General features: G+C 37.5%; 2 protein-coding genes across 2 annotated transcripts in view; one reads left to right on the top strand and one right to left on the bottom strand.

Annotated features, from left to right (window-relative positions):
• The window catches only part of LOC131332834 (ribosomal RNA small subunit methyltransferase-like), a 92,164-nt gene that overhangs the window by 48,642 nt on the left and 20,236 nt on the right, over nucleotides 1-23,286 (bottom strand). The gene's annotated exons all lie outside the window — the stretch shown is intronic.
• Nucleotides 1,310-22,173, top strand: LOC131332821 (probable starch synthase 4, chloroplastic/amyloplastic). Its single transcript, XM_058367124.1, has 15 exons — nucleotides 1,310-1,643; nucleotides 3,573-4,097; nucleotides 4,545-4,643; nucleotides 5,306-5,358; nucleotides 8,234-8,291; nucleotides 8,674-8,756; nucleotides 9,483-9,560; nucleotides 12,165-12,244; nucleotides 12,733-12,917; nucleotides 14,684-14,758; nucleotides 15,710-15,750; nucleotides 17,106-17,211; nucleotides 18,294-18,376; nucleotides 20,550-20,623; nucleotides 21,762-22,173. Exons 1-15 carry the CDS (start codon nucleotides 1,500-1,502, stop codon nucleotides 21,875-21,877), a joined length of 1,800 nt encoding a protein of 599 aa, XP_058223107.1. The 5' UTR covers nucleotides 1,310-1,499; the 3' UTR covers nucleotides 21,878-22,173.

Genomic DNA, 23,286 nt, shown 5'->3' with positions numbered 1-23,286 from the left:
TGTGTGCAACTACTTGGGGTGCGTTTGGACTTTGAGATTTGTCGTTGGAAGGTCAAAATTATGGGATCCCATTTTGAAAGTCCTTTTTATTCCTCGCCAAATTCAACTATAGTTTTTGTTTCTGACACAGCTTTAGTGGCTTGCGGTGTGAACTTTCAAGAGTTTTTCCCAAGTTTTAGTCAGAAGAAATGGAGGGTAATTCTTGGAAGCTAAACATAATACAGTAGGATCATTTAAAAACAAAGGAATTATAGCTTTTCTACTTTTCTTCCTTTTGGTAATGCGTCTTCGATTACGAAAACCAGATGATCAAAGGATAGTACACTTCTCCGTTTTAAAACGGTAGATTTGGCGATTCGAAGCGATCCCTCTAAGTTTTTCCAAAAAATCAAGTTATTAAATACATAAAAAAATATTAACTTTAGAGGATGTGGAATTTTAATGTGAAATTAAAATACGAAAAAATTCAGTCAATTGCCCTTAGAAATGTGTTATGTACTGTATGAATGATCTAAAAAACATACTAAATGTTACTAGAGGGATCAAAGGAAAAGTTCAAAATAATTTTTTGAATTTTTTCATCGATATTTTAAAAAATTCTTGCGTAAAACTCATAATTTTTTTATTTTTATTCATTTTGTCCTAACGAATACATAAAAATTTGATGCAAAAATAATAAATGCTAAAACATTTAATAAGGATTAAACCAAAAATATTGTGTTCTATAACTTGTTGGTCAGTTGAAACACCCTCTAAGTGTTCGTGGTTGTCTATGTGCTCCAAGTACACCAAACCATTTACAAAGCCATAAATTATGCGGTAGCACATTATTATTCACTTTTGTTTGATGGTTAAGAGATAAAGAGTGACTCACGTAGTGACGATCTTTTATGTGCGAGAGTACCACCCGACAACCGTTATTCTGAAAGTACCCAATCATTGGCCTCTTGTCAGCCAGTCAAGTACTAGTTAGAAATAATCATCATCACATTAGTAGTTTAAGGGAGAAATTTTGCGGTGCCGGGTGTGGGTATATCCCACGTACACGTGCCGGCCGGCATATTTAGGCCGTTTAATACACTTTTAGACGACTCAAATTGAAATTTTTTCTCTCTTCTCAATCCAACATTTTCTTTCTCCTTTTTCCGTCTCCAAATCCGAGCCGTCTAAAAATACAATAAACGGCTTTGATGCGCCGAGAGCCACCACGTAATATCCACTCGGCACTGAAATTTTTTCCAATTTGAGGGCTAAGTACCTGTGAATAATTTAAGGAATAAAGGAGGAAAAAAAAAAAAAAACTCATACAGTTACAAATCATCATCCATCGAAAGCGAAGTCTCCTACTCGAAACAAGATACTTCCACTGTTAAAACACTTCCAGTACTCTCTCTCTCTCTCTCTCTCAAACACACACAAGATCGATCGACGAAGTTGGAGTCGTAATCGCAGTCTTCTAGCTTCACTGATATACATATCCGGCGAGCACCCTCATAGAAATGGGCGCGTTGGCTGTTCATAGCGGTGGTAATGTTTGCATGTGGCCTCACAATTGCCATCACCATCGAATTCCAAGGACTACTGGAGTAGCCGTAGCAGCGAAAAGAAAGGTCAACAATTTCCATACTCGGGCAGCACGCCAGGTATTTGCGATAATCTAATTTAATCGCATACTGCGATAAATAAGTGTTTGGCCTAGTGGTCGTGGTCAAGGCTCGAGAGTTAAAGACGCGTTTGCTCCCTCGTAAGGCTGCCGGTTGGAAACGTGTTGCTCCCTATGTAGCACTGGCACTCCAAAAGGGTGCCGTGTCCACGCATTGGACACGGGGACACAGCGGGGACACGGCTGGGACATGCCAGGGACACGGTTAGGGGTCAAAATGTAATATTTTTAAAATTTTTGGGGGTTAATATGAAATTATTCAAAATATTTGGGTTAAACTGTAATTTTTCTTTTGAAATTTTTTTTTACAAATTTGTGAAATTATTTATATACAATGGTTGATAATATTTTTTTTTATATATATGTACATGTATTTATTTTTTATTTATTTATACACCTGGCGTGTTCCCGCCGTGTTCGTATCCCTATTTGTTTAGAATTTTCGTGTCCGTATCCGTATTCGTGTCCGTGCTACATAGGTTTGCTCCTATGGGCCAAGTTTATACGGAGTTTTTCTTCGGCTTCAAGAGAAAATCTTTTTAACGGTGCCGAATAGTTATTTACGGAGTCAATTGCGATTGTTTTGGACGGTCCAGATGTTACTGAAACTTTTTCAAGAAAGAGTTGAACTTTTTTCCTGAAAAGTTTTATTAAAATCCAGACCGTTCGGAACACTTTTGGAGATTTTTTTGTAGCTGTAAATAACTTGTTCATGACAGAGCTGTGAAAAAGTTTTTCTCTTGAATGAAACGGGTAGTGAAGGTAGAATTGGTTCTTGGGATTGGTCGAGGTGGAGTTAAGTTGGCCCGAACACCTGAGATGTCAAAAAAGAAATAAAAGTTTATTTATTTGACAATGGAGTCATGTAGTTCGCTGGGATTGAGAAAGGGATATTGTGGTGATTCCAATTACCATACTGCATGAGGCCCAGATATTTGGCCTAGCTCGTTTGGCTGATGAAGCATGTAAACTTAAAGTCATAAGCATTTGAATGTGGTTTTCAAATGACTTTGCAGTCGATTAAATAAGTTCGAGTAAAAATAGCGGTATATGCAGAGTTTACAGGAAAATACTGGCATAATGGTTGTAACACTGCTGCAATGGAGTTGCAGAGCCCTTGCAGGCGTTACATAACTATAGCAGTTAACCCCTAAGGGTCGGCGCAATGGTAGTCGCTTGGCAACCAGGGGCCTCAAGAAGCCTGTGGTCTGGGGTTCAACTCCCACCCGGGTGCTATCAATTCCTGTGTTATGGGTCTTTGCCCTGGCTTTAATTACGCCCCCACTAGTGAACAGTGGGGTTAGTCACCCCAATTAGTCGGTCCATTGAGCCTAATATCGAGTAATAAAAAGGCATTACTGTCAAGAGGTCATGAGGACTGGAATTTTCCATTACAACCACGACATTTGCCATATGGGTGACTTAGCCACCCAAGCCTTTACGTAAATGTAGCTGCCCATTTTTGAACCTTGGTCCCAGTTCCAGTTTATTGGTTTGGCTATTAGAATTTTTTTTCGCCATATCACTCTGCCAAGGGCTTCAAGGGGACTTCTTGTTAGTAACATGATTGGTCTGCCATCTAACAGATTTTTGAACATCTTCTAAAGCATTTTCTGAATGTATTCAACATTTAGGATCTTGACTATAGGCTTCAGTTTTGCGTAATGGCTGAAACTGAAAGTTAAAGAAAATCGCAGACTTCCCTATTTCTGTCAAAATACATGAACTTTCGGATAAACGTTGTCTTAAGTGGTAGATGTTATAAATCCTCTCTCTAAATTGAAGCAGGAACCGGCTACAATTCAGAGACTCGCACTGCACGCTGTTTGTAGAATTCACAATGTGGGGCCAAATCTGCAATTATATTTTCATAATGGCCTCTTCTGTAGATAATTATTATCTTTTCCAGGTGGTGATTGCTGACAAACCAACAGGGTCAGCAGATTCAAAACTGAAAGATCTCATTTGGCCTTCCCCGAGTGATGAAATCCCCTTCTGGAAGAGGGATTTCCCTTCATGGGATGTGAGCTCAGAACATCCAGTTGATGGAGAGAAGGATTCTGATCCTATGCACATAGTTCACGTGACGGCTGAAATGGCACCAATAGCAAAAGTCGGTGGTCTGGGTGATGTTGTCACTGGACTCGCCCGCGCGTGTTTATCTCGTGGCCATAAAGTGGATATCATGCTACCTTTATACGAGTGTATCCAGAAGCAGCAGATCAATGAGCTGGCACTACTCACTACGTATAACTCATACCATGATGGAAATTGGGTGCCAACTAATGCATACACTGGGTTAGTGTCAGGCATCCCAGTTATATTTATTGAACCATCCAACCAATTCTTCAAGGGGCAACATGTATATGGAGGCTCCTATAATGAGCTGGAGGCGTACCTATTCTTTAGCCGTGCTTGCCTTGAGTGGATGCAGGTTTGTGGATCGTTACAAGGCAACTTGTTTAGCTTTCTTTTTCTTTTATTGACGATACTCATTGTTTTGGACTTGAATCTGGCTTCCTCTTGGCAATCAGGTCAACTGTTTGAGAAACTTAGTTATTTTATGGCAGAAGTTTGAAACAGGTTTCTTCTATTGCACTTAAATCTTCAGCTTCAGAGGACCAGGAAATACCATGTTTACAAAATAAAAGAATATTCACCACAAATGGCTTGATTCTAGAAATCACTAACCAAGCCTTGGTTTTGCCCTTTAGCTGCATAAGAGTTGAGAAATGATTGAGAGGTTCCTCTATTATAAAGCTTTTTTCTTTTGTCTTTTCTGAACTCATTAAGGGCCTTGTTTCTTAGTTTGGTATATAGTCAATTTCCATGCGTGAAATCCTGTTTATCTGATTTCGTTATCACTTTTGTTTTATTGCAGGTGACTGGAACACAACCTGATATAATCCACATTCACGAATGGCAGACGACTGGTTTACCGCTGCTTTACTGGGATATGTACCATTACCTCTCACTCCAGGTCTGACCTTGGCGTGTTGCTACTCTCTACTTTTCGCTGCTTTGATATTTTTCAGAACTAACAATATAATAGCATCTCCAGCATATGCTTCAAAAGTTAACATCAAAATTGGACTTTGCCACCTCAATTTGTAGGTTGAAGAGTAAGAGTCTGTAGTGCACTCTAGGAGACTCTTCCAACTTTGTTGTTATATTACTTTTCGGGTGTTTTGCTACCTTTTTAGTGTACTCCAGCAGACTCTTTAAGTGGGGACCCACTTTTTATTGTATGATTTGGTATTTGAAGTAGCTGCCAAATTTGGAGAGAGAGAGAGAGAGCACTCTATGAGACTCTTCCAACTTTATTGTTATATTACTTTTCGGGTGTTTTGCGACCTTTTTAGCGTACTACAGCAGACTCTTTAAGTGGGGACCCACTTTTTATAGTATGATTTGGTATTTGAAGTTGCTGCCAAATTTAGAGAGAGAGAGAGAGAGAGAGAGAGAGAGAGAGAGAGAGAGAGAGAGAGATTTTGTAGGGGTACTTTGATGTTTGAGGAATCTGCTGGAGCACCTAAAACCTCGCAAAATTTTCAAATCTCCTGACATTTAACATTCGAAGCATCTGCTTGAGATGCACTCAGACCTTCATAAGAATCATAATGTTGACTTCTGGAATTGCAGAAACCGCGAATAGTGCTGACAATCCACAACATGGAACACTATGGGGAGTGCACGTATGTTATTTATTTTTCTTCTTTTATCGAGCTTGGTATTTCTTTTCAAATTGCTGACTTCAATTTTATGTCACCTAATTGCTAAAATTGCCTGCTTTATCAGCTGAAAAATCTCATCCGAATTGTTAAGTTTATGTGTGTGGGTGGCGTACATTGACCCTGGATTTCACAATGGGTTGCTTGCATAAGAAGACTACACATACTGTTTCATTCTTTTTCATAGCCTAATAAACCAGAAAATTGTTCTAACTTATTCTGCCAGGTTTCCTAAGTGTAGTGCTTCAAGTTTTCCTAACCTACATTTCAGTCTTTTGGTTTTGCCACATTTTTGTTTTCTTAAAGATTTGACCTTTTTTGAATGAACGAACTTGTTCAATGCTCTGAATTGAACATTCTTGGAGGGAAAAAGAATATAGGACATACATTGTATTTTTTGTTACCATTGTCTAAATAATGAAGAAGTTAACATATGAATCTGCCCAAAAGTCCTTACAATACGTATCCCATGCAAGTGAAAACAGACTTAGATTCCATACAATAATACTTCCGGTTCCATGAACACTACCAACAACATAGAACATTTTGTGGGCCTTGGACCATTCTATGGTTTCCGTTTTTTGTTGCGAATTAAACACTAGAACCAAAAGTGTCAGCCCATGCTCCAATTTGAATGCAACTTAATGCCTGAACTTGGATGCTGTTAATTCTCAGTAAGTCAATCCCTGATGGGTACCTTGTTATCTTGCAATTATGATGTTGTTGTTGCAAGTATTTTGCACTTTATACATACCTACGCATGTAGTGAATTTACTTCATAAATGTGCAGAGTTATAAAAGTAAAGTTGAGTAGTTATCCGGAGTTTTATGTTTGAGTTACTTTATTGCTCTATTAAGCTTTGCGCTCTCTCTCTCTCTCTCAACATTACCCCCCTCTGACTCTTTCCTTCAATATTACGTCCATCATTCTTTTTCACGTTCTGTCTTATAGCTATTAATCTGATAACATAACATAACATAGTGATGAAAACCTCATTCCAGCCTATCTAAGACTCCCAGTTCCAGAAACCTGGTATACATTTTCTTATATCACTTAATATAGAGAGAAAAGAAGTGTATAGCTACATGAAAAGTCACTATGTTCCAGGGACTTAGATGCGAGTATCGGGTTCGAGTGCATGTCCAAGCAGCATTTTCCCCTATCATAAGAATATTCTGAAAGATAGACCTTCCTAAACTTAAATCTTAGGATGGTTAAATGTGTAAATCTCCATCACATGTCGGAAGTCTACATGGGTGATTTTGCGCATATGATAAATCATGTAGGCTACTGCAAGTAACTTGGGCTTAAGCATTTTGGGACTTATTGTTTGACTCCAACAAATTACTAGGCCGGTGTTCCAGACGGTGCTTTATCAGTGGTATTAGAGAAACCCCATGTATGGGCTCGAGGAAGTTTAGTAGCCTGGCTGCGTGGTATGTTCGGGTTGAAGCCCAGGAGAAAAAACCAAACTAGGCTGGGGTGACTTTGGCCACTAGGAAAAAGACCTCCGTAAGGCCATAGTCACTAGTGCTTAACCTCGTGGCGCCGCAAGGGTATGAAGATAAGGAATTTGTAATACCCCTCCAGACATCACTAGTCTACATGGGTGATCTAGGGTATTTGATAAACCATGTGGGCTACAAGCCTACAACTAGTTACTTGGGGTTAAGCATTTTGAGTTGTTAGGCTCCAACAAATTACTAGGTCAGTGTTCTACGTGGGGTGTAATGAAATATGTATCCAAAAGTTGGATATGGGTACCAGGTCACGTTTTGGACACTCACTAGTTACTTGGTTGTACAACAAATAATATGAACGAGGACTATGTTGTAAACAATTTAAGAATGTACTTGAATCAAATGGGATTCTGACAAATATGGAATTTTCATTTCTCATTCAAGTGAAAGGCTAGAAATGTCTCTCTCCTATCTAATGTGGGCTTCTTTTTCTTCAAGTGTTGTACAAGATAGAGAATTCAAGTGTTAAATTTGGTAGGGTGTCAACCACGTATCCCACGCCCTTACCCATGTCGCATCCTTTGGAAACAGGGAGCAGAAAATGTGCCGATGATAGAATAGTACATGGTACACTACATAGATAAATCATGGGGTAAGTTTGTGTGTGTCCTGTTCATTTACATTGATTTCTTGCCACTGCACTAATGGAATTGAACTTTCATTAGTTGTAAAATCGTAATTCCTATCTTTATTGGTGGAGGCCTTGCTTTGCAAGTTTTAGAAAAAGAACTTGTTTTGCTTGCTAATACCATTGTAGTTTGTTTACAGCACTCACGGAATAATAACCATGCACTCCAGCCAGTTTGCTAATGTAGCTCATCGTTTTCTTATATTTCCCTTGTCTCTTGTTCAGACAAGAAATATCTTGCTTTGCTACGGATGTGATATGAAGCTAATGGGAAATAGCAACTGTTGCGCATTTGCATGAAAAAGCTAATCACAACTTTAGGGTTGTAAGTTGTTTGTTTTGTTCATATGATAAAAAGTGGTAATTGTGTGATGGGATTTCGTGTCACTGTGTACCCCAGTAGTGGGAGAGTATGAGACATGGGCATATGTTGAGATGTCTCACTCGGCTTCATGCTGAAAAGAGTGCACAATGGACTGTTAACACTCCCTCCCCTCTCTCCACCGAATACTTGACCTATTTGTGAGGATCTAAATAATCCATGCCACAGCCAATAAAGCTTCGTTCTCCAATTTGAATTCTTTGATGCAACTTTTTTAAAACTCTCTCAAAAAGTTGATCAATGTTCTATGAAGTTCTTAAAAGTCTATTAGCTTTTCCGTATGGACCAACCTTTGCTTTTCTTGGCAGCCAAGAGCAACTCAGTAAGTGCGGGCTTGACGGATCTATATATGCAACTGTTGAAAAGGTGAACACTTTGTATAGACCTATCATATTTTCATTAGTGCTAGTGTCATGTAGTTATGCTCTGTAAATTGAACTAACCAAAACAATAAATTCAATGAATGTGGTAACTAAGCAGCACCGATGTTGGAACATTTTTTGGCAATGGATTTGTCATTTTGCACGTGGACTGAGATAGCATCCATGATTGTGAAATTTTTAAGTTGAATGAAAAATTATTTGTATTGAAAATACTCATGCAGCTAGAAATTTGACCCCACTTTCTATATCCTTTGTAACCAGGATTGTTCTGGCTCTCTAAAAAGTATGTCATTCTATTATTTGGTCATTGTACTGATTCCAAGGTGAATTCCTAAACGTTTGACCTTCAACCTCTAACTGTCCAGGCTGTTGACGATCGAACTATTGGTCACAATCCTGAGAGATTGTGCTTATTGAAAGGAGGCATTGTATATAGCAATGCAGTAGTGTAAGTGCCCTTACATTTTGTGGCTTGTGGTTCTCTCTCTCTCTCTCTCTCTCTCTCTCTCTCTCCGTTTAACCTACCAAAAAAATTTAGCACTATTGATTAGAGAGAAGGAAAGTGTATGGAGTGTTCGCATAATCCCTCATATATATGCTAAGAGAGTATGTAGTAACAAAGACTAAAATACCCTAACTCACTAATATTCCACATATAACTCCTAACACTTCAATCAAGCTGATAAATATATAGCGCAGACACCCAGCTTGTTACACGGTAGCTCTAAGCACAGCTCGCTCAATGGTTTTGTGAAAGCATCAACCAATTAAGCACCAATTGAATTGAAAAGGAGTAGCTACCACACTACTACCACCTTTTCTTGAACAAGGTGGCAATCTAGCTCAATGTGCTTAGTCCTCTCATGGAAAACAGAATTAGCTGCAATGTGAATTGCTGCCTCATTATCGCAATACTTATTGGTAGTAGATAAGAAACCAAAGTACCACTGATCTGAGACTCCATACTATACTATAGCACCCTTGAATATGAATCCGAGCATCCTCAGCTGTCCATGCGAGGAATTTTGGGGCCCTATTCTTTAGGGGATCATCAGTAAGAAAGGAAAACTGTGTGTTGCCCATTGTAGGAGTGCGCATTATTGTTCTAGTGCAGCAATCGCACAACCATCAAATTATAACATCTTTAGTTTGTGATTCTTCTTCCATTTTGCAGCACAGTCTCTCCAACATATCTTCGGGAGACACTCTGTTCTGGATGGCTCACAGGCACTTTGATAAGAAATCGTGATAAGTAAGCTGTTTTTCAATGTACATAGCTATTAGCCTTAACTGCTACTGATGATGGAATTTTGACGAAATCTTTTCTCACTCTTGAAATTCCTGCATTTTTGAAAGCATCGCTTCAAATGTTTCATTTCATGGATGGAATCGGAATCATAATAGCCTTCTTCTGAAAAATTTGTAGTTGCAATAGAAATGAAAGATACAAAGCATGTTAATGAAAATTCAAAAACACGCCCCCCACCCCCCCCCCCCCCCCCCCCCCCCCCCCCCCCCCGCCTCCTTTGTGCACTTCCTGCTAACTTTGAGTTCTTTTCTTTGAACTGATTGGATGCCTAGTGATTTTGGCTCTTTCTGGCATCAGCCCAATGAAATAAATTTTGATTACAACCAACAATCTAGAGGTGGTCATTGCGTTGATTCTTGGCCTATTCGTTTGGCTAGTGTAGGTGTGACTCTTATGGTTGGCATCCGGCTGCAGGTCTAGAAAAGATTTATGTGGCACTAAGCCATGCAAAAATGGTATTCAGGCTGCATTCTTATTGATGTGCATGCAACTTATAGTTTAGGCTGGAATTTTTTTAACCAGCATAGGGTTTCGCTTTGGTATTCGTATGTATCCATACTTGAAGTGCTTACCAACCATCTGTATTTGCCGCACCTTCTAAGTAAGTCAAGTGGTCTCTGTTGATTGTTCAGATTTTATTGTATATTGGTTTCCGTTGCTTTGCAAAAGATATCAGAAAATCCATATCATGGAGGTCGGTTCCTCGTCAAATGCATTTTTCGGTCAGGTTGGGTTTGTGGTGCGAGATGTTTTCGCGGTGGGCTGCTTGTTGAATTGGCAAGTAAGCTGAATTTAGGTCAGAATGCTCATGACACAATAACCTTGTAATGTATTACGCTCAAGTAAGACGTGTCCTATCTGACACTACTGGGTTGAAATAGTATCTATTCAGACTGTTAGGGCTTGTCCCACATTGATTAAATATAACCTCCAAACCTAGTATATGAGCTTGGGCGGCATCTCCACTCATTGCCAATTGGTTTTGAGTTGGATGCTTTAACATGGTATCAGAGCTAGGCTTTTGGAGGCTTGTGGACAAGACTCTATGTTGTTGATGGTTGGTTCCCCCTTCGTTTGTCATTGATTGTTGTTGTATTTGTTGAATCGTTTGTTTATCTCACCATGTGCGAGTCAGGGGTCGCACGGGAGAGTGTTAGAGCTTGTCCAGTTGTCCCACATTGGTTAAACCTCCAAACCTAGTATATGAGTCTGGCTGGCCTCTCCACTTTGAGTTGGATGCTTTAACACAGACCATCGCCCATTGAATTTACGTAAAGCTGTCCTACAACTAATACCCTTTGTTTTTTTTCCAAACCTCTTTATTAATGCTAGCCTACCCATTGGGATTAGATAGAAGGCACACAAAACATCTTTATCCCTCTGTTACACGGTCTTGGGTAGAACTCAACCCCAAAAGCTAGCTCTTGAAGTGAGGGTACCCTCACGCTTATATATTCTTCATATTACTTTGGTACCCAAGCGATGTGGGTCTTCGCTTCACACCCTCCCTCACGCCTAGCGTGCTCACTCGGCAGTAGCTGCCACGTAGAGGTCAGGGACATGCACCCTACCCATCCTTGGCATATCCAGCTCTGATACCATATTACACGATCTTGGGTAGAACTTAACCCCAAAAGCTAGCTCTTGAAGTGAGGGTGCCCTCACGCGTATATATTCTTCCTATTACTTTGGTACCCAAGCGATATGGGACTTCGCTTCACACCCTCATCATTCGATGTGATGTTTTGGACCTAATATCAGGGGACGTAGCATTATGACACTCTTAGCTCTGGGTCAACTTAGAATCACGTTCACATATTCTTGCACATACAGGTTTCTGACTCCATTAAACCATGCATATTTTTATTGAATATACAGATCAGCATTGTTACAATTACTGGCCAGAAAATTGGGCATATTGTAGCCATGTTTCTCCATGAGAGAAACAGTTTTCTGTGTCCTTTAAAAATTTCCCAGGGTGGAATGGCTCTATTGGGGTTACTGCTGGGGTGGGGGGCTTAACCTTGTTCAATAAACCCTGCCCCTCCCCCCACGCTCTAACGAAGAAGGGATGTGACTCATCTTCTTTTCTTTTCTTTTTGATAAAGCTATAAAAGAAAGTAATGCATAATCAGTTAGGTTTGCTGGCATCAAATCTTGGAGAATCTTGAGTCATTCAGCTCCAATTCCCCATTACTTAGAAAGTGAGACCTGTGGGGCAAGCCAAAACTGGCTGAGATCAAGAAAATGTCGATACCCAGGGCAACCTCCATGCATGTTAAAGTGAATTCAGTTTGCTCGTTCTATTATTAGGTATACATGTTGATATGGACTTGCAAGACCCATGTTATAAAAATTTGGTAGCGAATGAGTCTATTGAAGAACTTATTTTGGGTATCTTACTCATATCAGCTATTAGGCTTTTTTATTCAATCCATCTTCCTTGCTTCTTTTGTATGCCATTTTAGTTCCTTATACAGATTCGAATTTACTTTATTCTAATGGTTCTCTGCAAGCTTAACACTGTCACATAATGAACTCTGGTAGGTACTTCGGTATTTTAAATGGGATAGATACCACGGTGTGGAACCCTGCCACAGATGTTTTCTTGCCTGCCAAATTTAGTGGTAAGAAACTTGGCTTCAGCCTACCATAGAATATGCATTTCTTTCCATGTTGTTAATAAATCATTTTAATCCATTTAGTCTTTTATTCTGCTTAGTTATTGGAATGAGAGGGCTAGGCTAGGCAATACTGAATACTATTGGAAATGCAGAGAAGCAGAAAAAAAAAATGCATTCATTACTCTCATTTCTTTTAGATTATGGTGGGGCGACTGTACTGAAAGATGAGCATGTATACGTTGATTACTTTCTCGTTCTACATAAAAAAACAATTCACTTGTTCAATGCCACCTCAATTGTACCTTTATGGATCTTTATGATACGCTTATCCACCTGTCTAAATGAGATTTAAGATTGACCATCCCAGCAATATAATGTTCACTGTATCATGTAGGATGTTGTTATGATTTTTGTCATCAATTTCGAGTTCCAAAAAAGTTTTTACCAGCTTTCAGTCTGTCATTTTCAAAATTGTGATTTGTCTTTTACAGCTCAAATAACTGAGGGCAAGGAGATATGCAAACTCTTTGTTCAAAGGGGGCTTGGACTGGTTTCAGAGGACATATCTACTTCTAGAATTACACGCAGGGTACCCTTGGTTGTATGCATAACTCGATTGGTTGCTCAAAAGGGTCTTCATCTGATAACTCATGCAATTAAGCACGTCGAGGAACTCGTAAGTTTGCTGCTTTTTTATTATGCACACATCTCTTGCCCTCTGGTTATGCCTAGCGGGATAAACATATGCAACACAACTGCAAGTCTGCAAAACAATATAAAATTCTATCTGTTTATCGCCTGATTGTTGTCGTTACAACACTCTAACCAAAAAATTAGAATATTTTTTCCCAAATGACTAGAATCCTTGATGGAACGCCTTAAACTGCTAATATCATATGCCTTTCCTCAGTTATAGAGAGGGAAGTCCTTTAAATTAATCAATGATAGTTGATAACTATACAACAGCCCGTACTAATCAAAAAATTGGAAACTATATGTCAGTCCAATTACGTTTTGGGTACGAGTCTAAGACTCTAAATCCTTGCTTGATGTAAGGAAGTCTAACTTATGCTTATATGAACTTTCGTATCTTTCGCAAAAATATGTAGATGGAAGTCGAGTCAAAGAACACCATGTCTGGAAATTTACAGGAATGAGGAAATCAGGCAGCTAGCCATCTATTGCTTGCTTGGCCTAGTCTAAGAAAGAGGAGTCTTAGCATTTTGTTAGTGTGATCGGGACAACTTTCAAAGTTGACAAAAAATTCCCATTCGATATCCATCACTGCTGGTGATGGTTATCTCTCGTTGTCTTTTGTTGATTGAAGATCAACAGGCTGAGAAGATGTTTTCAATGATGAATAATAAATGTAGCTGCTTTGGTGTTTGCAGGAAGTCAAGGTTGAGTTACACCATAGCTAAGAGACCTTCTACCAGACATCCATTTTCATTGGCGTTTTTCAATATTGCATCATAGAACATTCATGTTGCCTAGTTTGGATTACTTGATTTTAATTTTTACTTCTCATTGGCACGAGATAAGATGTAAAAGATTAGCTGATCCTCTTTGGCTTGAGTAGCTCTAGACTTGTGTTTTTTGGAACACAGATCATTCCGCTATAGGTACGGAACAGGGTAATGCTACATGCCTTAAGTTGTGGTACAGCACGGGTAGGCCTCCTTAGATTACACCATTAGAATATGCGTATATTATTAATAAACATAAATCCCATAAAATAGAGTAGCGTTTCCCCATTATTCATGTAAATCACATTTCCACAAGTATTTTGACCAAATTTTAGTACATTGTCCTGGTAAAGCTCCAATCTCTCTAAATTTCTTCAGGAAAAACTTTTGGATTGGTTTGGATCACTAAGTTGCCTGTTTTGGGACGTAGGTGTACCACATATTGGAACGGGCAATTTAAACAGTAATTCGCTAGGGTACGGGTATTATCGTTTTTGATAACACAGTTTACTTTAGTGATGATAATGACAATTTTATTAGGGTACTAGACTATTAGTGCTTTTACTTTTGAAAGAAATCTTTAGTTAATTGGAGGGCCAACAATGCATGTGCACGTTGTTAAAAATGCCAAAAGTACTGAATTTAGTGACCACCTAGTACAGAATCAGTTGATATTTATACTTCGAAGGTTTCCTCAGCTGCAGTGTTTTGGGAAAATCTGTATGTACTTTATGAAACAAGGAAAAGGGCATGAGTATTATTGCTCAATATGTTTAGTTATTAGTTATTACAAGGCTGCCTGTCCTTTTGTTAGACTTTTTAGGAAATATGATGCTATTGTTCCATTGTTATCTGTGTGACCAGTTCTGTTTCCATGCTCTATTTTGGCATTTCAATCAATGCTCTTCATCAATGAAAAGAAGATAAAAGAAAAAAAATCAATGCTCTTCAGCTCTAATGTTGAAGTTTTTTGCAGGGGGGACAATTGGTGGTGCTGGGAAAAGCTTCAGACGGCAGGGTTGAGAGAGAATTTGAGGCTTTTGCAGATATGGTAATAATTTTTAGAGTAGAGATAGCGGCTATACTTTTTTCCCTAAATAGTAATGCTAGATGTGTGATGCTATTCCAAGACTGATGCCTATATTTGCTTTTGTTAGCTTATGGCCTTATGGGGCTTTTTGAAACTAGTAGAGCCTATATATAAGCGTTTCGAGCTTTTTGAAAGAGTACTTTTATGTGTCTTGACAGAGACAATGCACAAGGCACACAAGAGGTGGGGGAGGGAGAATTCAGTATACAGAAAAATGAACACTACTTCTAATCAGTCGAAAATAAAATAGTTTGACTGCACATATATGGCTGACATGGATAACCTTGATGAACAGTCATGATGTACTCAATTTTCATCTCTCTGCACATAGAAAAAGGGGTATTGAAGCATGTAGTGAGCACACAATGCAATCTTACTATACGTTGGATTTACTGCAAATGTCTATTTTATGTAAGTTGCTCGCTATTGTCCAGAAGTATCTGTAAAGCTAGTTTATTGTTTGATACTCTTTTGCAAATTATTCTGTTACTTCTCCGATAAAATTTTTCCAAACTTATTCAGCTGCCTCACCGTTTGCTTTAACTGCTCGAATTTGTTCTGTAGTTATTTTTGTAGAGTATATATTCTGTTAGCATGTGGTCTATGACAAATAAAAATCTGACATTAATCTTCAGATCCAGTGCATGTCATCATAAGTTGATTTTGACAGTCATATATGCCATTTTCTATGCCTTCAAAAGCATCAATGATTTTGGAGATTTTCACTTCATACGTTTATGGAATGGAGGATGTTATAAGTTCTACCATATGCATCAGAAAGGGAAAAGGGGTTCATTTGTTTGTTATATAGGGAACTCATGTTGGAACAGAATTACTCGATTATTTTTCCTTTCTTTTAGTTCTGTACTGAAATGTTGAGCTGACAACGAATCAACTATCTGCAATTTGTAGCATAGTCAAGGATCAAGCATCCGAATTCTGCTGATGTACAGGTAAATCATCTTGGAACACCAAGAAGTATTTACCTGAATCTGTTCATGTTTTCCCTGACTCGGAAAAAGTTGTTGCACCGCAAACCAGGTGACAATGCCATACACCTCGCTTGTTGCAGTCAATGCTTACAGAAATTCCTACCAAATATCAGCCACGTGTTTCATGAGAATCATATAAATGTGCAACATAACATCTTAGGGCAGTAAAATGGGCTAGATTTTCTACCAAATACTATAATTCATGCATGAGAATCGTGTAAATGTCCTACATAACATCCTAGGGCAGTAAAATGTGCTAGACTTCCTGGAGTAGGATTTTGTACTTTTTGTTAATCATGTGCTAGTCTAAAGTACAATATCAATCTCGTATTTTGTGACGATGAAACATAATTTTGTTCTTGATCCATTTTTTAGTACGAATCATTAATGTCTTGTTTGGATGATGTTTTGAAAAAAATTTAGTTTGATTTTTGGGTAATGAGTGGAGAGAGAAATTAGGGTAATGATTGGAAATAGGGGTAATGAGTGAAGAGAGATAAAGAGAGAAATGAGAATAATGATTGGAGAGAGGAGATAGAAATGAGAGTAATGATTGGAAGTAGGGGTAATGAGCGTTTGATGTAGCGCAGCCTCCTTTTACGAAACTATTTGCAAGAAAAGATCACGAACTTGCTTATGTTAAAGATTCTCTCTTTGAAACACAAACTCAATTGGAGAAAAACTCTCAATTTTCATTAATCAAATCATAAAACAACTAATTAGCCCTAATGCTTACATCCTTATTTATAACGAAGCCTAGAATACTAAAAAGGAAATAAAGTAAAAGAAAGGTGAAAACCTAATCTTGGAGAACAAGAAAATAATATAAAGGAAATAGAATCAACCGAAATAAGACAACCTAATATTCTTAGCACTTTATGCTAAAACGGAATGATTCCTACTAAAATACTAAATTCAAATAATAAACTAAAATTATTAATATTTTTAAATTAATTAAAATAGTGGCCTGCATCAGTGTTTTTTGAGTCGGAATTTTTTTTTCCAAAATGCAATCCAAACAAGGCATAAAGAATCTTCAAGCTGATGGACTTCTCAAATTATGAAATTCGTAACTAATTGAACTAGGCTTACAAAACAGCCAAGTCCCTCTAAAAAAGTAAACATCAATATTTATCAAATAGTTGGTGAAACTTATGCTTCGGGTTTTGCAAAATTGATCACTTAATAAGTATGTTTTAAGCTTTTGGAACTCTATGTGAGACTTCTATATCTTGAAGCATGTGTTCTGAACTATGCTTGTTTCTAATTAAGTTTTCTCATGTTGTCTACGTATGGATATGGCATTTACAATGCAGTGAAGAGCTGGCACACATGCTATATGCTGCGGCAGACATGGTGTTAGTTCCTTCCATATATGAGCCATGTGGACTCGCCCAGATGATTGGAATGCGTTATGGAGCGGTATATACCATCTTGTAAAACCGCTCTTCTTTTCTTGGTTCAAAAGTTAAAGAAAATGAATTCAACTTTCTGGGGATGTGGTTAGTGATTGGTTGATCCTTGGACAAAATGAACTCATACTTTTGAACATTAAGTTTCGTATTATGCCTTAAAAATGTAGACATTTTACTTATTAAAAAAAAAAAAAACAATGTAGACATTTTCTGCATTTTACCAAAGCCATCATAGGCACGCCATCAATCGTGCTATAATGGCATCTATGAAGCACAGATACTTTTAGATGGGCGTTGTATCTGTATTGTATCTGATACTCCACCGATACTTGCAGATACACATCCCAGAAGTATCCACAGTTTTAAAAAATTATTTTTGAAAGCATCGGATACTTTTTGGATACTTTAAGACTAGAAAATGAACTTTTATGAAATTAAGATTGTGATACTTCTTGCAGACTAATAGAGTAAAATTGTCAGGAATGATGAAAAGGACAGATTTGTAGCAGTTAACTGGCTTTCTAGAGAAATAGACAATGAGATTCTGTGAAGTATATGCTTTTTTATGGGTTTCTGAACATTTTATTGTGCCATAGATAAAATTAAACTTCAATAATTAAGCAAGTCACCTAACAGACTTTTATACAAACAATAGTGCATGAGAAAAATACATTAGTTTTATCACTGTTCTTGTTATTATGGGTTATACGATGCTAGAAACCCATAACATGCCTTTTAATCTAAAGTATCCTCGCTGTATCAGTATCAAATTTTTTAGATTTTCTTGTATCACCATATCCGTATCTTATCGTGTCTCTATCCTGTATAAGTATCCATGCTTCATAAAATGGCATCTAAACAAGAATGGTATCAGGGTTTCAATGCTTTCCATTGCCAAAGAAATTTATTGTGACACTCAAAAGACTAGCTGCAGCATTTTTTTTTGTCTAGACAGTAGTCACGAGTCACACCTATTACATACTTATCCACAAAAAAAAAAAAAAAAAACGTGTCACACCTATTACATGGGAACTACTGGTTAACAGAAATACTGAGACAAGGCATTCTACTCATGACTGATCGTTTCAGGTCCCAATAGTTAGGAAGACTGGTGGTCTTGCTGATACAGTTTTTGATATGGATGACCAGTCACATGCTGAGATGGCTAATGGGTAACTTGATTCTCTTTTATGAAACTTTTAATTAATTGCTGAAAAAATGCAAGACAGCCCATTACGTGGGTTGGCTACAACCATGTTAGTTTGTGAACTCCATCAAGAACTTTACAACGAGTTGAGTCATGGTTGACCATGTTGTTTCTCATTCTTACAATTCTTTTTTCTCTTAGGCCTTTTCAATGTTAACTTGTCATGATTATTTCCTTTTTGGTAAATAATGCATTGGCAATTGAAAATATATGCTTGTGTGATTTGAGTTTACTGATGTAGCAAGTTGTATATGTCAGCACAGTCGAGTTCATGAACAACAGAACCCGAGGATACTAGATTACGTGGCTAATGTTCCTATTTCTCAATGATCTTTGCCTAATTACCTAAGATGATGTTTTTTCTTTTTTGATAGGCAACAATAACATTTTATTAAGGGAAAAGGGGGAGGGGAATCCAACCAAAAGTTGGAATACATCCAAATGGGAAAAAAACCCATAACACCCGAAGGCCTAAAAGCCCAAAATATACCTAAAAACCATGAGGCTAAAAAGTATTACAATATAACCCAGATATTATAAGATGACGTTCTTATATGACATAGAGGTTTAAGCATTGACAGTTCACTCCGAAGCTACTTATATCCAGAAGTTTTTTATGGGGTACAAATAGAAGCTGATATGTCAGATGCACACCTGATGTAGGACACCTTGGAATACCTGAATATGGAGGCCTTATAAATGGTTTTAAGTGATACAATAAAGAGTGCTAGGTTAGGCAGAACTGGTTTGATTTCAAACTGACAGCTTGCAGGAAGAGAGAGTGCTAGGTTAGGCACAACTGATTTGATTTCAAACTCAGCTTGTAGGATTTTCCACAATTTTGTCGTCTTGTGTTGAATGAAAGGCCATAGGAGGAAGGGTTGGGGTTTATAATGATGCAATCAAAATATCGAAGGGAATCAAAGATTCAAAAGAGAGGAAGAAAATCCCATTCAAGGGGATAAACCCCAAAGGGTAGAGAGAGAAACTATGTATTAGTCAATATATTCAATATTCTCAGTCAATATATTTGAGGGTCGAGACAGTGTTCCGGTTGCAGATGGTGTGCTGGAAATTGCGGCTTGTTAGATAGCTTGATATACATTGTTGGGCCCATTTCCTAACAGTTTAAACTTTTGGGACTACTGGTAACTTAATATGGTATCAGAGCATACAGGTTGCAAGAGGTCTTGGGTTCAAGTGTCTCTGTTTGCATTCTGCTTCTCCCCTTCGTATTTTGTTTCGCTCTATCTATGAAAATTTGCATCTCCACGTGCAAGACGGGGTTGCATGTGAGGGAGGGTGTTAGATAGCTTGATATACATTGTTGGACCCATTTTCTAATAGCTTAAGCTTTTGGGACTACTTGTAACTTAACAGGGCTTACCCTTGGTAAAGCAAATCTCATGCAAAGCACAATCACAATTTGCTGGAACTGGCTTGAGCTTAATCATAATTCTACTCCAATTGTGACCGACTTCAAATTGTACTCCAACTATGATGTGGATTCACAAAATGAAACTTAGATTCTTTTGATAACTAAGATTCTCCTAGACATTGAAACCCATATCTAATGATCCATTTAAGAACTTGGTTATGATCCATGGATCCATAATAGGACCCAGTTCTAACAAATTCAGAAAGTACCAAAATACCATCCACTTCTCATCTTCTTCAGGCTTGTCAAAGGGCTCGTATTCCAGTAATAGGACCCAGTTCTAACAATTTCAGAAAGTACCAAAACACCATCCACTGCTCATCTTCTTCAGGCTTCAGGCTTGTCGAAGGGCTCATATTCCAGTTTAGGCTTCCAAAGTCTTATATATGTTCAACCATTCACCTCTACGATAAAGAACAGTCTACACTGGGAGGTGTGGCTTCTTTGGGGAGAAAAACAGAATTTTCCAGGGTGTCAAAGAGCAGATTCATATATTGAGAGTCGCTTTTTTGTTTATTGGGTATGGATTGCGTTACATTCAAGGGTCTTGATTTGTTTGCATTCTATTACAAAAACTCTATTGCTTGTTCGCAATGTAAACATACTTGAGTCATCGAAATGCAATGCTTAAATATTTCTCTTATTTTGTAGGGCACAAGTTTTTAACTGATGCAATTTATGTCTTCATTCTTTCTTGAAGGTTTGTCTTTGAAGGAATTGATGAAGGATCCTTGAATTGGGCTCTAGACCGCGCATTTTCTCACTACAGAGAAAGTAAGTGCAGCTGAGTTTGACTAAATTTCTGTTTTGTGATTTGATTAATTATCCATTTTTGTTTTTCTCATCATGGTGTTTGAAAGTAATAGAAGCAAGTTTGACTAAAAATCTCTTCTCTTCTTTTCTCTTCACTTTTTTTTCCTTCCTACGTGATCTGTTCATTCTACTCTCTCGCCCTATTTAATCTAGGGAACTATTGTGTGGAATCCATGGTTACACTTTGTTCAAGGTTAATGAAATTTCTAAAAAAATCCAGTGTTTTGAGAGGCTTCTTTCTTGTCTAAACATATTGTTATACATCTAGGGAAATTCTAAAGTGTCCCCCACCTTACGGTGTGCCAACCATAAAATGTTATGCATTTTCATGGTGATTAATATACCTTTTTGTGGTTGTATGATGAGGATACCGTGAAATAAGTGATTTTATAATTTTAATGGCATCTGAAAATTCTCATTTGCATGATATGGTGAAGAATGTTGCACCTTCTAATGGTTATGTCATTGTATAATATCTCACTGCTAGCGCTTTCTTAGTTTTGTTATATTTCTCCTTCTATAATATGGTAAAAATGTGATATTTTTCCCTCGTTTTATGGTATAATTTTATTGTGCCTTCTTGTGCTTAGTGTTATGCATTTTATGATGAAAGTCAACGGGGGACACGGAATCCCCCAGACAAGTCAGGGGACCCTCTAGTCGCTCGGCTCCATCGATTCTATTATAAAAATGGAGAATACAAGTTTGGCCTTTTGCCTCTATTCAAAGCTACAAAATGGTTTTTTCACTATCTGAAGTCCTCACTGCTTGCATTTACCTACAAAATGGAGAATACAAGTTTGGTCTTTTGCCTCTATTGGAAGCTACATAATGGTTTTTTCACTATCCGAAGTCCTCACTGCTTGCATTTACCTACAATATTCAAATTCATGTAAATTTTCCCCAATACTCCCACATTCTCATTGACGGTTGGGGGATTTTGGCAATGCATTGTTACGATACACATGCTTATCGTATTGTGGGTGAAAGGGTCTGATGATTTCACATGGAAGCAAGCATTACCTTACGGTAATCACCAGCAACCAATTTGGTTGTCTATCTTGCTTTTTAATGTTCATTTATTTTATGGTCAATGCAGAACTAAATGAATGGAACGACGTCGTACGGAAGATTATGGAAATCGATAATAGCTGGAATAACACGGCTGGGAAATATATTGATGTGTACAGCTCTATCAGAGTGCGATCGGATTGACCGTCTTCAGAATACAATTGGATAGTGTACATATGCCGTGCATACCTCCTTGATCTTCATGCTCCGCTATCTGAAATTGTATACATAATTTATTTTTGAAGTATAGAACATATCACTATGTCTTCCAATTTTTAGAACTCTATGGTCCACCCATGGAAACATCAATATTTTTTTGGGGGTGTTAGGCATTTTTTGGCACATGTTAAGCATTTTTTGGTTAGTTATGCAAGGGTGTATCTTGAAAGTGTATGGTACACATGATTTTGAAACATGGTACACAATTTTTTTTTGGTTCATTAGGTTCGTATTTTTATAGTATTAATTATTACTCCTTCCGTCTCTTTTTAAATGTCCTACTTCGTAACTCCAACTTATTAAAAAAACATCATCATTATACCTTTCACATCAACTTTTTCCTCCACTTTCCCTACTTACCCATCATCATTACACTTTTTACTCACTAACTTTTCAAAATAGAATCTACTTTTAGGGACAAAATAGACAATATACCAATTTTTACCCACTAACTTTACCAAATAGACACTTATTAAGGGACAGCCCAAAATGGAATACTGGACTATAATAAGGGGACGGAGGGAGTATTATTAATTTTGTTTTGAAGTTACTAATAGAAGTGTACAATAGATTGCGCATTCTTTTGGTTTGTTATAAATGTGTTGGCATTTGTTATGCCATTTTTTGGTGTTAGTTATGCAGATTTTCGGGGCCATAATTTTTTTGGTGTTATGCCATATGCTTCTCCTTTTATAGTACAATTATTTGGTTTGATGAAAATAAATAGCGCAGAAAAAGAAATAACAATAATTGTATTTTCCTTTATGCATTCATTTGAGAAAAAAAATTTGTGAGAAAGTTGACAAATAATAGTTTGGGGTTTTTAGGTTTAGGTTAAAAAAGAAAAAAGAAAAAATACACCGTTAAGTGTTTTTGGAATATTTTTTAAAAATTATCCCTATAAAAGTGTCCAAACTACTAAAATGTGCCTAAACCCAAGGTATCTTATGAAAATACCTAAAATCTTAAACTTTATTAAAGTGTCGAAACCTAAACTTTAAGGTACCTCTTACAAAACGATTAAACGATAAATTTTGAGGTAAAATTGAGGATACTGAGAAATTTAAAGACATGAGTTTCATCCACAACTTTCTTGCTTACTAAACACATAAAAATGCAAGAAAATTAACATTATCGTACTTCTTTTTGCATTCCCAAGAACTGAATAGGACCTGAGTGGACATTGGAGAGATCTTTCATGTGGATTTATGTGTGTTCTTAAAAAAAAAATTCATGAGAAAACCTTTTGCGGTGGGAAAAATTCAACGGAAATACATCACCTATTGTCAATAGAAATCAATCACAAGACCTATAAAATGATTTTCATATTTTAA

The sequence above is a fragment of the Rhododendron vialii genome, chromosome 1a (genome assembly GCF_030253575.1).
Source record: "Rhododendron vialii isolate Sample 1 chromosome 1a, ASM3025357v1".
NCBI classification, from domain to species: Eukaryota; Viridiplantae; Streptophyta; class Magnoliopsida; order Ericales; family Ericaceae; genus Rhododendron; species Rhododendron vialii.
Note: the sequence above shows the minus strand (reverse complement) of the source record. Positions and strands in the feature narration are given on the sequence as shown.